This window comes from Gossypium raimondii, chromosome 7 (genome assembly GCF_025698545.1).
Source record: "Gossypium raimondii isolate GPD5lz chromosome 7, ASM2569854v1, whole genome shotgun sequence".
Lineage (NCBI taxonomy): Eukaryota > Viridiplantae > Streptophyta > Magnoliopsida > Malvales > Malvaceae > Gossypium > Gossypium raimondii.
The window spans coordinates 16522043-16538840 of NC_068571.1; the positions used below are offsets into that span (position 1 = coordinate 16522043).

At 31.8% G+C, this 16798-nt stretch overlaps 1 protein-coding gene across 1 annotated transcript; it reads right to left on the reverse strand.

Annotated features, from left to right (window-relative positions):
• Positions 1-10614: 10614 nt before the first annotated feature.
• On the reverse strand, positions 10615-13646 carry LOC105800539 (pentatricopeptide repeat-containing protein At3g22150, chloroplastic). Its single transcript, XM_012631737.2, has one exon. The coding sequence runs from the start codon at positions 13584-13586 to the stop codon at positions 11124-11126; it is 2463 nt and encodes an 820-aa protein (XP_012487191.1). The 5' UTR covers positions 13587-13646; the 3' UTR covers positions 10615-11123.
• Positions 13647-16798: the final 3152 nt, after the last annotated feature.

The following is a 16798-nucleotide window of genomic DNA, read 5'->3' on the forward strand; positions in this document are numbered from 1 at the left end:
TTGTGCATGTTGAGATACTTAGGGATGACCTAAGTCATTGTTTGGAACACATCTAGAGCCAAAAAGTTGACCTATTTGTTTTTCACCTTTAGTACCAATTTTTGAGCCTGTTGACACTTCTTGATGAACCTTATTACAAAACCCGAGCCTAAAAACATTAATTTGTATTTGTCATTTTTCTTTGGTCCTACACTGCACGACTATAAATGTCTGGACATACATATTATGGGTATCACGGTGGAGCTTGTGAAAATAGAGTGCAATAGGAAAGATTGGTGTGATATAGAAACTATAAGTTAGCCTAATGTACAAAACAAAAAGAAAATTAGTACGAGTAGAAAAATCTTAAACTAGTGAAAAAGCATTCATAAGTAAGATGTATTGAAAAAGAGAAAAGTAACAAAGTCAAAAAGAAATAAAAACTCGTTCATTAGTGCAGAAAAACTCGTAATGCTAGCCTTATTTACTATGTCATGTTATGGCTTCCTATATATGGAGAGACAAGAAAGGTGAGAGAAGGAGAAATAAGGTGGTGAATGGGTAAGGGTCACTAAAGGGGGAAAAATAAGGATCAATGCGATGTGCCAAACTACTTTTGTGTTTGTAACCCTTCTGATGCTTACTATCTTTGAATCTCATACCTGTCCTAAGCCTCAGAACGTTACAAGCCGAAAAGTCCTATGTGATCTAAATATCCTTATGCATGAATGGACATTATACTGAACATATGCATAAATGATCATTTGTATTCTGCTCGGATAATCAAAGTACTTGTATGATTTATTGATGAACTCCTACAGGTGAAACCCTTAATACTTATATATATTGTAATATACTGAACTTAGATGTTTGAGATCAAAAGTGGTAAGTCAAATGCTGCTCATGTTAAAGTTGTTAGTAAGCATGAAATGCTTAAGTCATATGCTCCGAAGTCAATACTCGTATGATATTTGCTCAAGGGTCGTTGCCTTTATTTCTTATTTTTGTTTATGTTGCTTAAGGACAAGCAATGACTTAAATGTGGGGAAGTTTGACCTGTCGTAATTTAGTGTAGCAGATTAAACTAGTTTTTGCATTTAAGGAACTTGAATACAAGCATTTTCGTTATGTTTTAGTTAAGTTTTCTTATTTTAGTTACATTGAATAAAACGGCCCAAGGGCAGCTAAGGCACTTGGTGAGTGTGCAAGAGACCATTAGAAGGCATATTAAACGAATATTGGTCGCTATGTCACAAAACAGGGAATAGAATGGAGAAAACTCAATGAGGAGTATACTGTAACCTCTGTTACAACATAGGTCCTGGTGTGTCACGAGAATGACTCTGTGATAGAAATTAAATACGAAGCAAGGGCATTTTGGTCTACACAATCAAACCTAAAGGTCGAGGACGTAAGCTAACTTAGGGTTAAGGACAATGGCCACCTAAAAGCTTTAAATAGGCTCATTTGGCACAGGTTATAGACATCATTCCTTTAGCCTAGATTCTCTCTGCAAAATTTAGTTTAGTTTTCTTTCATTCTTAGGTTTTAGATTTCTTTTATTTTTTTCTTATTGATTTCAAGAGATCTGAATTCTAAAAGCATTCAAACTCTGTGGATTCTTGTTTAATTTCAATACAATTAGGCTCTTTCATTTACTTTATCTTGTTGATTTAGTTAGCATGCTTTTCTTTATCGAATTCATATTGTCTATGAAAGCCATGATGAATTAATCCATTTTCAGGGGATTACAGAGGGATTAGCGAGTGGAGGTATGATCTATTAATTGTTTTATAAGGTTACTCAACAGATCAACTATATGGGAAAGGAAGAATGTGAAACAAACCCTAGGCCTGACAACCCCTGTAACACCCCTAACCCGTATCCGTCACAGGAATAAGGTTACGGGGCATTATCGGACATAGTATAACATACACAAACATTAAACATTCAAATGATATGAATACAGTTCAATAATTTAATAATCTAAGTAATATCATGATACGACTGTAAATACCTCTTCTATTTTTCTTATAAGCATATAACACTATGGTCATATTTAATTTCTAAAATCACAAATGCAAATAATTAAATTTGTACTCTTTATAAACAATTTAAAAACATATACCGAACCATTCAAAATAAATCAAAGTAGTATATTTTACCATCTCAATCAACTCAAATAATTTAGATATATTATTTGAGAAATTTTCAAACATTCATATCTCATTATTACTACAAGTTTAACCTAAGCATATTTGGTCAAAATTTTCTCTCAATACATAGTATTTTATACTTTTATAAAATATAGCAATTATATCTATATCATAATAAATCTCAAGCACTAATCGGATATACTATTATATCTATTAAAACCAAATAGATATTTATCAATATAACATAACACAAATCAAATCTCATAGTTACTTGCTTAATCGAAATTAGACATATTTCAAGACGCTCCATATGCATATAAAATAATTCCAAATACTTAATTAGTACAAAACATATTTTAACCAACTCCTATACAAATTAAAAGCCCAATGATTCAATATTCTTCATTCATTAACCGCATATAATGATTTAATTATACCATACCTATATTGCATATTTGACAAACCAAATTTTAGTCTTTACACATAATTCATTATACCAAGAAACAACCAATCATATTAATCATTATATATATATTAATATACATCATAAGTTTAAATATATATATATAACATAAATTCAATACTAGACCATCTCGCACTGATCACTTAAAATGAAACACCTATTTATCTTTCCACACAAATAAAATGCCCTATAATGTATTTAATATTAATTTCATTATATATCCAAATAGACTATCATGAATCTATAGTAAAATCGAAAATGCATAATCACAACATTATACCATCCATTACATCAATTTCAATAAGACCAAACCTAATCATTCGATTATATGTCATAACCAAATCTATATTGTATCAAAATTAAACATAACATATATATATACACATGACATATTTGACTATTACTATCCTATACACATCCAACTAGTTAACAACTAATCCATGCATCATTATATATATTTCATAGCCGAATTTAAGAAGTCCAGCAATATACATCATCTCAATTCCATATGTCAAAAGCAATATGAACAAATTTAACCAATCAAACATATATGCCATAACCGAATACATGTTATACCCAAAACCTAACAAACCATGCACCTAACTAACACAAGCATATACACCATTTTTTTATCATTATAAACATATGCAATGAAACCAAATTCAATCATTGGAAATAAGCCATTTTCACATGGCTATTAATTTCATATACAAAATTTAGAATGTAACATTCAAAACCTCATCCAGCCTATACATGCCATAAGTTGGGTTCAAATATTTAAGTACCGAAATAGTAGATAAAGTGATGAACTTTGCTGACGATCCCCGAGCTTGTAGCTTGATTTTAGAAAAAAAGAATCTATAAAAAAAAGAAACGTAAACACATCAAGTAAGTTTTTATAGCTTAGTAAGTCTTTAAGAAATTAAGTGTTTTAATAATCATAATCATTTCATATAATTTAAATTAATCACATCAATTTTATAAACTTCATCTCATACTATCAAAACTCATAATTAAGAGATTTCCTTATTCAAATACCACTAGGCCGAATACTCACCTAGTCAATTTAATAATTTTTACTCAATATCTAATCTTATTAATCAAACAATCCACACATATGATTAGTCATATACATAAGTTCAAGATTTGTAGTAAACTATCTCACATACAATTATAGTATACATCGTCGATTACATCTAATCACATTTGTACATATTTATAAAAACAATTCAATGATATACCAAATGTTTATTAACAACCTAATATATATATAAATATATATATTTCGTTAACAGAGTACATAATTTGTAATAGGTATCAAATCACATACGTACATAATTTGTAATAGGTATCAAATCACATACATAATTCTGATTCGTTTTACATATCCGTTATCACATCGGCATATAGCCTTCTAGGCAATAAGCCTATAATATTACACCAGTATAAAACCTGCTAGGCACAAGCCTAATAAAAATTCACCGGCACTACACCTGCTAGGCTTTTAGCCTGATATAAATTCACCGGCACTACGCCTACTAGGCTTTTAGCCTGATATATCACACCAGCACGAGGCTTGCTAGGCACAGAGCCTGATAAGCATTGACACATAGTTTATTCTAACACGTATTTTATATATACCAAAATCCATAACACATATTTCATATAAATTTTCCATAACATTTATATGGTTTTTCATATGTAAAAACATAATTTATATATTACTTTAAACATTGTTATCATACATTTCATATTCGGAAATTACTTTATTGTTCTCATAAATATCATTTTAGCATATATATTTTGCATTTAATTAAATTAAGTACTACTATTAGTTTAAAGACTTACCTCAGTGATGTAAAACGGAATGAAACTGGTAGTCGACAACTTTAGTTTTCTCCCGATCCAAATTTGAATTTTTCTTTTCTTGATCTAAACATATTCAAATTAAACTCATTCAAACATATTTTCACTCAATTTAATCCAAAAACACATAAATGGGAAAATTACCAATTTGCCCCTAACATTTTACATTTTTCACAATTTAGTCCAAATTACACAAAACACAAAACATTCAAATTTTGACTATACTATGCGTAGGCCAAATCTTTATTATACTCATACAAGTCCATGCATTTCATTTATTTCGTATTTTAGTCCCTCAAAAATTTATTTTCACAATTTAGCCGTAAATACTCAAATTCATCAAAAATCCCATGACAAAACATGTTAATCTAAAACATATCTTTCATTATTCATCATCAAACATCACAAAAAAAATATTCATCAATGGAATAACTCAAAATATTCATCAAAATCAGAAATTCAAGCATGGGTCGAGTAGTATTCAAAGCAACGATCTCAAAAACATAAAAATCATCAAAAATCGAAGGAAAAACATACCTTAATTAGACCTAGAGATAGCCGAACCTTGTTGTTCTATTTTATTTTCTTTTTCTTTTCTATATTCGGCCAAGACGAACACTTTGCATGTTATTTTTCTATTTTATGTTTTATTTCATTACATTAATTAACTAATTTACCATAATAACCTTTAATATTTAATTAACCAACATTATATCATAAGCTTATTCCGTCCATCAACATATTCCATGGTATAATTACAATATAAATACATTCCATTAAAAGAACAAGTTAATTTAGCACTTTAAAATTAGTTAGCAATTTTTACTTTTTATGCGATTAAATCCTTTTATTTAATCGGTCATTCAAACGATAAAATTTAAACATGAAAATTTCATACAATTAAATTCACACATAATAAGCACACAAAATAATATTAAAATATTTTTTGACTCGGATTTGTGGTCTCGAAACCACTATGTCCGATTAGGATCAAAATCGGGTTGTTACAACCCCGGGAAGTCATTAAGGTGGGAATTAACCAAAAATTGGTATTGTCCATTAGTGAACACCTTCACCCCAAGCCAGTCTAGACTGTGAGGTTAGAAGATAAGTAGTTCTTGTTGACTCGTTATGTTAGTGGAAGATCGGGAGATCCTGCTAGGGTAGCGACTAGTTGATTGAAGAAGAACCCAAAGCAACAATTGATGGGGATTATCGAAGCAAGCTAATCACCCATAATCGAGATTTGATTTACTTTACTCTTCTATCTCCTGAATTTTAATTATTTTGTGTTATTTTATTATTCTAAAATCTTTAAAAACCTTTCTTTTATGTTCTCGTACTATAACTTATTTAAAGTAATAATTAGATCTTTTAGTGTTTACGTTAGAATTGATCTAGCGCTTGCCTCCCTTGGGTACAATCCTCGGAGTACTCACCTACTGATAGAGGGTTGCGCGCGGACCAAGATCGAGTTGCCAAGTCACGAGAAAACTTCTACGAGGCTCTAGACGAACAGATCTGAAATCAAAACAAAGAATAAGATTAAACGAATCAGAATTGAAATTAAAATCCCCAAAAACAATTAAAAACAGCCAAGAACAAAAGAATGTATGAATAGATGTTTTCGGAGTTCAAGAAGGCGAAATCGAACTCCAAGATTGATTCCCCTCAAGCCGAATCTGTCCAAGAACACCAAAACAGTAAGCAAATTAAACAAACAGATTTTTAATGGAAACTAAGGAATTGGTGCAACAAGAAGAAGAGAAAGAAATCAATGGAATAAAATGATTCGAGAAGTGAACAAAGATTGCGATTTTGCCCAATTGAATATCCAAGACAGTTTCCCCAAAGTTCAGCAATCGATTTGCTTCCAAGAAGGCTAAAGAAGAATCGACAAGAACCCTAGAAATTGGGGATTTTTGAATCGATTATGTGCTGCCAACAAGAGATCGATTAAATGAAGAGTTCTTGGAGTTTAAACAAATCTGAAACGAAACAAAGAACAGAAAAGAAATTAGATCAAGATTCGGTACAATCAGAAACAAATAAAAGAACTTGAACAACAAGAATTAAATTAAAGTCCTAAGGATCCTTGAAATCCCGAAAGACTTCACAAATCCCTTCAAACGGCTCTAATCTCCCCTCCAAAGAATATCAATGGCAAGAAGAAGGTTGAAGATGGCTCCCACAATCAAAAGATTGTTAAAACAACTTCTAAAGAAAGCTCAGGAGAGAATTCTTGGAGAAAACCTCAAAGAAAATTCTGCACTTTAACAAATCTGAAATTTTAATGTATTTGAGTAGTATCTAACACGGTGGCTGGGCAAGCCTTTATATAGGCTTTTCAAATATTTTCCTAATCTAATTAGAAAACTAAAACTAAACAAACTCCTAATTATTTTAATTTTTAATGGAAATTCGGCCAAGGGCTTTTAATTGGGCCTCTTGGACTGAATATTTACATAAAAATTTAAACTAAGTATTTAAAAAAAATAAAATTTTACAAATTGGGTCACTTTGACAATTTGGCCTGATTTTCAAGTAAGCATGGCTTGTCTTCTTGTTTGGGCTTGGGTTGGGCCTTTGTGACTCGTATCACCTACTTTGTTGTAAAACTATATTATAACTCAACCCGTATACTTGTGGATACCGCCTTGTTATACTATATTTTATTACAATATTCACACTCTAGACGTTAGTATGTCTAGAGGCAGTCAAAAGCCGGGAACAATACAATTTTGTCTCACACAAAGCATAGATACTTTTTGGGAAAAGTTTATTACTATAAATATCACAAATCTGGTCAGTTTTCAAATATTTAAACTTCAACTTTAGATCAAATTTTTTTTTCTAAACTGGATTTGATACATGCATAAATAGGGTGAAATTTATTAAATTTCATTCACCAAAGTTGCCAATTTTTAATTTTAGAAAATTAGCAAACTTGCGACGACTTTTTGGATAGGATCTAGGCATTTCCGGTGGATATGTCTTCATGGTGTTTGAAGATCTATCTCTTAGCTTTGAAACGCACTTTGAATCACTCGATTTTGAGTTCGGGAGCTCACGTTATGACCATTTTAGTGAAGATTTCATGAGCAACATTTCTAGACAGGATAATTACGGAAATTACGAGTTTCGGGCTTTTAGTTTGAGTTTAAATCATATTGAGTTCGGGTTTTAGGCTTAATTTTTATTATATAAAAGCCCAATATTGTATTTATAAGTTTTTATTATTCTATTATTTTTTATTACGATTTTTTTATAATTATTAAGTATTTTAAGTTATTTAAGAGTTTTACGTCAACAAGAAAGTTTTGTTTAAAACTACTTATTGTTTAGATTAATTAGAGTTTTTGTAGCTAGCCTATATAAAGGCTTCTTCATTATTCATTAGGGAGATAATTGTTTTCATTAATAAAGTTTTCAACTATTTGAGTTTGTTTCTTTGTGCAAGATTTCTTTTCTTGTGATTTTTAGAATTAGTTTTCTTCTCGATTTTCTTCAATGAGTCGTGGGAATTTACCCTTTACCCTTCAATTTGCCAAGGATTATTTCTTGGAGGGTTGATTAGAGTCATTAATTGAGTTTGTTGGGATCTATATCTTAAAGGGTTCAATTGGACACTTCTAAATTTTGTTCCATCATATCCATCGGTTTATTGTTCCATCTTCCACTTTTAAATTTTGTCTATTTATTTATTTATTATTTTGAATATTTATTCTTAGTTCTTTACTTTCTTATTTTAGTGTTTTCGTTTCAGTTAATTTCTAAATTTGTTTATTTCTTCTTTCAGGTCACTTCCAAATCTTTCCTTCTTGAGTGAAAAAAAACTTGAATTCGATCCTAGTCTGCTTCCTCCACTTCAATTCCTTATCAGGATTTTTCCAACACTTAACATGGTCATGTAGGTGATAGAAGTCTTCGTGTGCAAGGATAAAAATAAATTCATGAGAAATTAACTGAAGACTTGGCGTATAACCATGTCACTTTCTTTAAGGTTCTGTTCACCTCCACCTATATTTTGGTGTACAAAGAGTTATTGACAAATGAACCTCAATGATATAATAAAACCCAATAACTATTAGCGCTTTGCACTAATGAAATAGTCCACTAAACATTGAGCAATGTGTAACATGACTATTAATTTCTATAAAAAAAAAGTTGTAGTAATTCTTTATAGAAAATTATAGAATGATAGAAGATAGAGGAAGAATAGAAATAATTTTTCACTCCTATTTATAAGAATTATAATGTCTTTTCATAGAGACATACTTTATCCAATGGGGTTTTTTTTTTTCAGATAGATAAATCTCTTAAATAAACATAACTATTCAATAAACATTATATGAATAGTTATAATTTCAGATTGATTAATCAAGTGACATAATTTTCAATAAGAAGAGATGTTTTCATTTCTTTTGAATAATAATAACTCTTGATTAATAACAGTGTTATATTTTTTGATTATTTATGACTTTCATTTATAATTTTTGGAACATTATATATTTTGAGAATGTTCGGACAAAAATAACCTCCACAAAGCAGTTTTTCACCGGATGGAAACTAGTAAACAAGGAAAAAAGAAGAAAAATAGCAAGATTTGTCTGCACATTGCTTTGCCTAACGTATTATTAGTACTCTAACCGTAACGACAAGCTTTATCACAATGTTGAGTGTAATGTATAGTAGTCAAAATGCTGCACCATACTAAACAAAATGATAACAAGAAGGAAGCAATGTTATGGAGAAAGGGGACATGCTAGTTAAGAGATTGAGTTAATATAAATTGTATGGGGTTTTGCTGTGATCTCCATAGTTATCTAGGCTATAAGTATTTTACTTCAACAAGGCTTTAGTAAATGGTGTTTTGTGTTTTCATCAGAGTTTAGGTTCAGTTATAGTTTTAGGAGAATTTGATCATTGAATTAATGAGATTTTCTGGAAATTATGGAGATACAGTCCTACATCACCATGGCTTTTAAGTTTAGTTTTTCTATGTGCAGTAATGCGCTTTAGAGTTCATTACATGATTTCACTACCATAACGCCAATGAAATTGCACAAAAGAAATGAAGAAGTAATGAATTCCGAAACAAAATTATATACATGCACGACTAAAATACCATGGCTTAATCATTGGAAGTAATCCACCATCCCGTTTATGATAAATGGAAATGTCCAAAATACTTTACCCATTCTAAAATTAAATGTTCGTACCACGACAGGAAAATTCATATAAGGAATAAAGAAATAGTGAATTTGGATACATGCACGATTAGAATACCATGGCTTAACACCGTCCCATTTATGATCAATCAAAATGTTCAAAATTCATTACCCATTCTAAAATTAAATTTTAGTATTACGAAAGGAAAAATTATCATACTTTTAAAATGAAGAAAGCAACTTAAGGACATGTGAATGAAAGATTGATGGAATAGGAAATATGAGATTTGGTAAAAATAATATTTAAAGGAAATATATTAGAAAGATAAACGAATTTTAAAATGGTTGTATGGTATAATTATATTTTCTTGGATTTTGTTATATTTTGTATTGAAATTTGATAAGGTAGTTGAAAATTTAAAAGATTGGTTGAACTGTGATTAGATCAATCAGATTGAAATTGATGATCTGATCAACTTGTGATCTGATTTTGAAAACATTAGGAAGCATAGTTCATGTAGCTATATTTGAGTGAAGGATTTGAGTTACATTTTAGTTCAAGCATAACGATTTCCACACCTCTTTACTGCAAACTTTTTGCCTCTTTATTTAAATAGAAAAACAACAGAAAGGCAGCTGATGTTCTCACTTAAATGTAGATTTCGAGTTTAGAAGTTGCAACTTGCAAATATCGAACATGGAATTCCGAGAACATAGTAGAAAAATGATAAATCCTGGAAGTGGAAAGTGCAACCTGAGGAACCTTTGAAATTTTGCTGCATCTCTTTGAGAAATCTATGGTTACGCAGAAAGGCAAAAACATAAAGCTATGACTTTTACAACCATAAAACATATTGCTAAATCACTAGTCTTTCTGATTTCACAAAGTTCAGCTTTAAAATTTAACTTCCACACCCTTGCCATATTTTAGGTCCCAATTGAATCCAATCTAAACCGTGATGCTTAATTCTGTCCTGAGTAAGCCATAAAAAGCCTGATATTTAATTAGTTTAATTCACTATGAACCAATGTTGACAGGTTTTGTATATTTGTACAAGTATAAACGGAAACTTATTTATAGGATGCCTCATCTAGCCCGCATATCTGGTTGCTCTTATAATGGGGTGTCTTAAGGAGACAGAACTGAGAAGTTTTGTCTGTTACAGACTAGAACAATGAACATGAGGCCCCTTTCATGATTTAACCAGCTTAAAATCTAAACCAACTCACTCTCCAATGCTCAAGTTACATACCAAACACCATGTCAAGGTATTCTGCTAGCAGTGAATGCCAACCTGCTCAAACAGGCTCCTAGTGAGTAACTTGCTCCAGAATCCTACCCACATATCAATAAAGCTCCAAGTAACATCATGTTCATCTCCCATTTGTAGTCTCTAGGTGTAATCACTGTCCACAAGTTATGTTCCTCTTTTGTAATCAAATTCAGAAATCCCAAGTAAACAAGAATTCTAAAATGATTTATTGTAATCAACATCTTTTCATCTCTTTGTGAAGTCCTAACAATTCATATAACTTATCAGATTGGGGGTGTTCTTGATCCTTTGAAGTAAAATAGTTCACACAACCAGCCACCTCGATCCAACTACAACCAACAGCCTTCCGCATATCCTTTTCCTTCATTTCTTTTCTCACTCTATCAACACTTTCCCAGTTTCCTTCCCCTGCATATATATTAGAGAGCAAAACATGATATCCTGTGGTACTGTTTTCTGTATCCATTTGAAGCAACCTCTTGGCCACAACTTCACCCAAGTCAGATTTTTGGTGAAGCCTACAAGATGCAAGAAGTGATCCCCAAATCTCCAAGGAGTTACCCATTTCACCTAATTGCTCAACAAACTCATAGGCTTCATAAACCCTCCCAACCTTCCCTAGCATGTCAGCAACACAACAATAATGCTCCATTGAGGGCTGGATGTTAAACTCCCTCTCCATTGAATAAAATATATGAAGGCCCTCATCAACCAACCCAGCATAGCCACAAGCTGATAGGACTGCAACAAAGGTAATGACATCAGGCTGAATGCCGGAAACCTGCATTGAGCTAAACAAAGTGAGAGCTTTCTCACCCAACCCATGTTGACCATAAGCCAAGATCATTGTGGTGTATGTAACAGAATTTTTCTCAGGGATCTTAGAGAACATGTTTTCAGCAAGTTTGAGGGCACCAGATTTGGAATACATGTCAACTAAAGCTGTTCCCACAAAGACATTGGAGTCCAACAAATTACGAACAGAAAATCCATGGAGTTGCTTACCTAAATCTATATTCCCCATTAGACTACATGCTGGGAGAACTGATGCCAACGTCACAGCATTGGGCACTACATTTTGCTGAAGCATTTTTCTAAAGACGACAATAGCTTCTTCAATAAGCCCATTCTGTGCAAGACCAGCAATCATAGCATTCCACGTGGCTTGATCTCTATTGCTTGAATTGCTTTTTTCAAAAAGTATCTGTGAATTCCTAATCAAGCCAGATTTAGCATACATATCTATAATATAACTGTCCATCCCCTCAAACTTAATGCCATGCCTAAGAAGATAAGCATGGGTCTGTTTTCCAATTTCTTGGTTTCTAAGATTTGATGCTGCTGAAAGTATAGCAGTTACAGTCACAGAATCAACCAAGAAACCTTGCTTCTGCATCTCATATACAAGTAATAACCCTTCATCATCCAACCCATTCTGTACAAAAGCAGATACCATGGTATTCCAAGAAATGACATCTCTTACAGGCATCTTATCAAAAATTTCAAATGATGTGTGAATTGAACCGCACCTGGAATACATAACGAGTATTGCATTGGCTACCATAAGTGGCAATTTTCGTTCATTCTTAATTACATAGGCATGTAGCTGTTCTGCCAAATGCAACTGCTGCAACTGTGAAACAGCAATTAATGCTGAGAGAAAAGTGACGTCATCAAAAACAGTTCCTAATTCCATAGCTTGAATAGAAAGCTTAATTCCTTCAACCGGAACATTATTTTGAAGATACCCTCCAATCATAGTGTTCCAAATCTCTATATTTCTCAGCGAGCAATTGTCAAAGATCTTCCTAGCAAAATCAAGGCAACCAAGCTCTGCAAACATGGAAATTGCCGAACTAACAACAAAAAAGTTATCAACACATTCATCACCCGACTTGAGAAGCATCCCGTAAAGAACTTCAGCATTATTATAGTCCACTAAACCAGATATAGCTGGAAAAATGTTAACGAAACTAACTGCACTTTGTTTTATCCCTGTTTTCATCATATTCCTAAACAGCTTAACTGCTTCCAAATATCTCTCTGTCTTTACATACCACAAAATCATAGTATTCCAAGCGACCACATCTCTCTTACGCATCATATTGAATACTTTACATACCAAGTCATGTTTCACATAATCAAAGCCTTCAATATAACCACCCATTTCCTTATTATCCATAGAACTCAAACAAGTAGCATAAAAATTCAACAAAGCATTATACACGATCCTACTAGGATAGGTTAAACCCCGAATGAAATGGCAATGAACGGCTTTACCTATGCGAAAATTACGCGATAGAGCACAAGCTTTGAGGACAGAGGAGTAAGTATAGGAGTCGCATTTGGTGAGAGAGGAGCAACTCTTCATGTGTGAATAGAATAAAAGGGCTTCATGGGGCATATTGTTGCAAATGTAACCGATGATGATAGTGTTCCAAAGAACTGTTTTTGGTTGGGGAATTGTGTCGAAAAGCTGGCGGGCGACATGGGGTTGGCCTTGTTGGCATATTCGGCTAAGGCGAGAACGGATGGAAGGAGTTCTCAGAGTTGGGTTAGGGGGTGGAGAGCAGATGATGGTAGTAGAGGAATGGGAAGGGTTGTTGTTGGCGGTGCTGACGGTAGAGGGGGTGGTTGAAGGCGGCGAGATAGGGAGAGGGAGAGCCGAGGAGGCCATGAATGAGCTATAAGTGATAAGGTTGTTTCTTTAGCTTTTCTGGGCTCTCTATCATATTATGCAGGGGGTTTGTTTGATACACACCTTTTAGCTGGTTGGTAGCTAGGGCGGAGTAAAATTCGATTTGACTCGAAAAAATTAAAAAAAATTTAGATTTTGAATTAAATAAATCGAGTTATTTTAGTTAAGTTTTCGAATTCGAATAACTCAAATAATTCGAATAATTCGAATATCAAACTATAATATTTTACATTTTTACCCCAAACTCCCAAAATCTTTTTACTTTTCTCCCAAAATTTTTACTCTCTCCCACTTTACCCCAAAACTTTTACTCCCCTCCCCTCTCAACCCCCCAATCTACCCAAAATCCATTTCCCACCAAAATTTTACCCTCCCATTTACTTTTTCTCAAAATTTTATTCCCAAAAACTCTCAAAACCTTTTATTTTCTCGCAGAATTTTTAATCCCTCCCACTTTTCTCCTAAAACTTTTATTCACTTTCCATCCCACCTCCCATCTACCCCAAACCCTCCCCTTCCAATTTTTTTAATATTTTCCCTCCAAAATTTTACTCCTCTTATTTACTTTCCCTCAAACTTTTATTACCCAAAACTTTTTATCTTCCCCCTAAACTTTTACTTCTCACCTTTTACTCTCAAATAAAAATCAAAATTATCCAAAAAATCACTAAATATAAATAGTAATAATTTTATTTATATCTACTATTTATATTATTAAATTAAATTTCACCTTTTATATTATTTATATTATTGAATTGTTTAGTCATATTGAATATTTATATTAAAATTGAATTATTAATTATGCCATAAAATATTCGTGTTAAAATTTTATATTGGTATCAATTTCACATTTTTAAAAAACTAAATTTTATTAAAAAATTATATTTTTATATTTAATATATTTTAATTCCAAAATAAATAGTGGCAAGAATCTGAAGATAATTAAAACAACTAAGCAAGCAGAGAAGCTAACCAATATATAAAAAATTAATAAATAAATTATGAGGTGATGAAAGTTAATAAAAAAATTGATTAAGGTGGACAAATTTTGTTACGATGGGTGACAATAGTTACAATAACCCAAAATTATTTTTTAAAATTTAACTCGAACAAATATATTCGATTCGATTCGATTCGAATTCCATCTCACTCGACTTGATTCGAGAAAACTTCAAATAAAGTTAGGATGAGAAAATGAGATTCGAAAACTCGATTAACTCAAAAATTTTTGATTCGATTCGGTCGAATGCTCACCCCTATTGGTAGTTAACAGTGGGTAAGGTTGGCTCAACGCCTCGATCTACATATTCTTGCCATTTGTTAACTTCCAATTTAGAATTTTCTTTTTCTTTCTGTCAAATTATTCACATTACTCAAATGTGTATTTACCGTTCTCTGGTGTAATATATTTTTTATTTTGTTATTTGATTCATTTATTTATTTTAAGATTTTAAAATATTTACTCATTTGATATAATAAAACATCATCTACCTAATAAATAATTTATTAGAATTTTTTAATAAAATAATTTATTAGAATATTTGCTTATTTTGCATACTCGTGCGATGCATAGATCAAATGTATGTTATTATTAATATTTATGTGTAAAAAGTAGACATGCTCATGAATCGGGTTACCTGCTCAAGATCGAAAGTTAATTCAAAATTTGAAATAATTTGAGCAAACATATTAGGCTCGAAAAATAGGCTTAAGCAAGAAAATTAAGCTCATTTAAAATATGACTCAGAGTCAGACTTTAAGGCCCAAGCCCAATCTACCCGTTTTCTACACTTATATTATATTATATTATATTATATTATATTATATTATATTATATTATATTATATTATATAAGTTATAACATATAAAAACTAAATATATAATAAACCTATACTACTATAATATAAATATTAAAAAAATATTAATATGGGTGGGTTTAAAATGGGTTTGAATTAATTATTTACAAATAGGGTACAGTACACCAACAATCAATTTTATTTACCTCAGGTTGCATTTTAGTCAATTATGTTTGAATTGATACATTTTAGTGTAACACCCCTCACCCGGCCTGGTCGTCAGACCCAAGTTACAGGATGCTACAACACTAGCGCAACTTTACCACATGCATATATAACCTCAAGCAAGAACAAGTTTTATTAGTTTAAGCCTTTACAGATGTGATCGCGACTTGACAAATATTATTCGGCACTAGAAACAATTTAATACATGCTTAGGGACCATATAGCAAATTTCCAAAGTAAACAACGAAGGTACCGATACTCAATAGCAGGTATCGATATTTAGTAAGACAAGTATCGATATTAATAAGAAAATAGATATCGCTCTAGCATCCTATTTTTCTAATTCAATTTCGATCCAAAACATATTATAGATACTTAAATGAAGATATAAGTATTTTTAACCCCGAGTAACGATACTCGTGGAAGGGTATCGATACCAAATGGAGGTACTGTTTTCCTGCACATACTTTCAACATCGAGGTATCGATATTTGTGCTCTGAGTATCGATACCTCTACACAAAATGGCAAGAATTTAACAAAACAGAGATCACAACCATACTCAACTATACTACCTTTCAACATGAATCGTCATTCACAATACCAATCATCAAATCATTCATAAGTGTAATTCCAAATAGTACCAAAACTCCAATGTCCAAAAATCATAATAAACAAATCATAATGATAATGATAACTAAGCGAAATTCTAATCCCACATTGCCATTATTTCAAATGTCCAAAATAATTATAAAGTCATCTACTCAAACTTATTGCCTAGCTTAGATCACTTCCTTGGTCACAGCGCTCACACCGAAAACACAACTAATCTGCAAAGATTTAGTGAGGAGTGTGTGAGCTTAAACAAGCTCAATGAATGATTGGAATTACTACAAGTATGCACATCATCATATGTTAAATAAAAGCAACTAAAGCACAATCGCAACCATAATTAATTACAATGTCAATCTATCATATTCATGCTTCATTTATCTCATACGTCTCAGTTATGTACTAACATGCATATACATACAACATATTTCATATACAATTCATGAACTAATAATTTGGCAATTTGGGACTATGAAACGTAAAAGTGGGCTGTATCACCACACATTGGATACGCAGATCTCCATCACACCAATGACTCAAGATTCTAACATATCTCATAA

Bases quoted from the DNA above. Each gene is read 5' to 3' on its own strand.
- LOC105800539 (XM_012631737.2), bottom strand. From the start codon at position 13,586: ATGGCCTCCTCGGCTCTCCCTCTCCCTATCTCGCCGCCTTCAACCACC.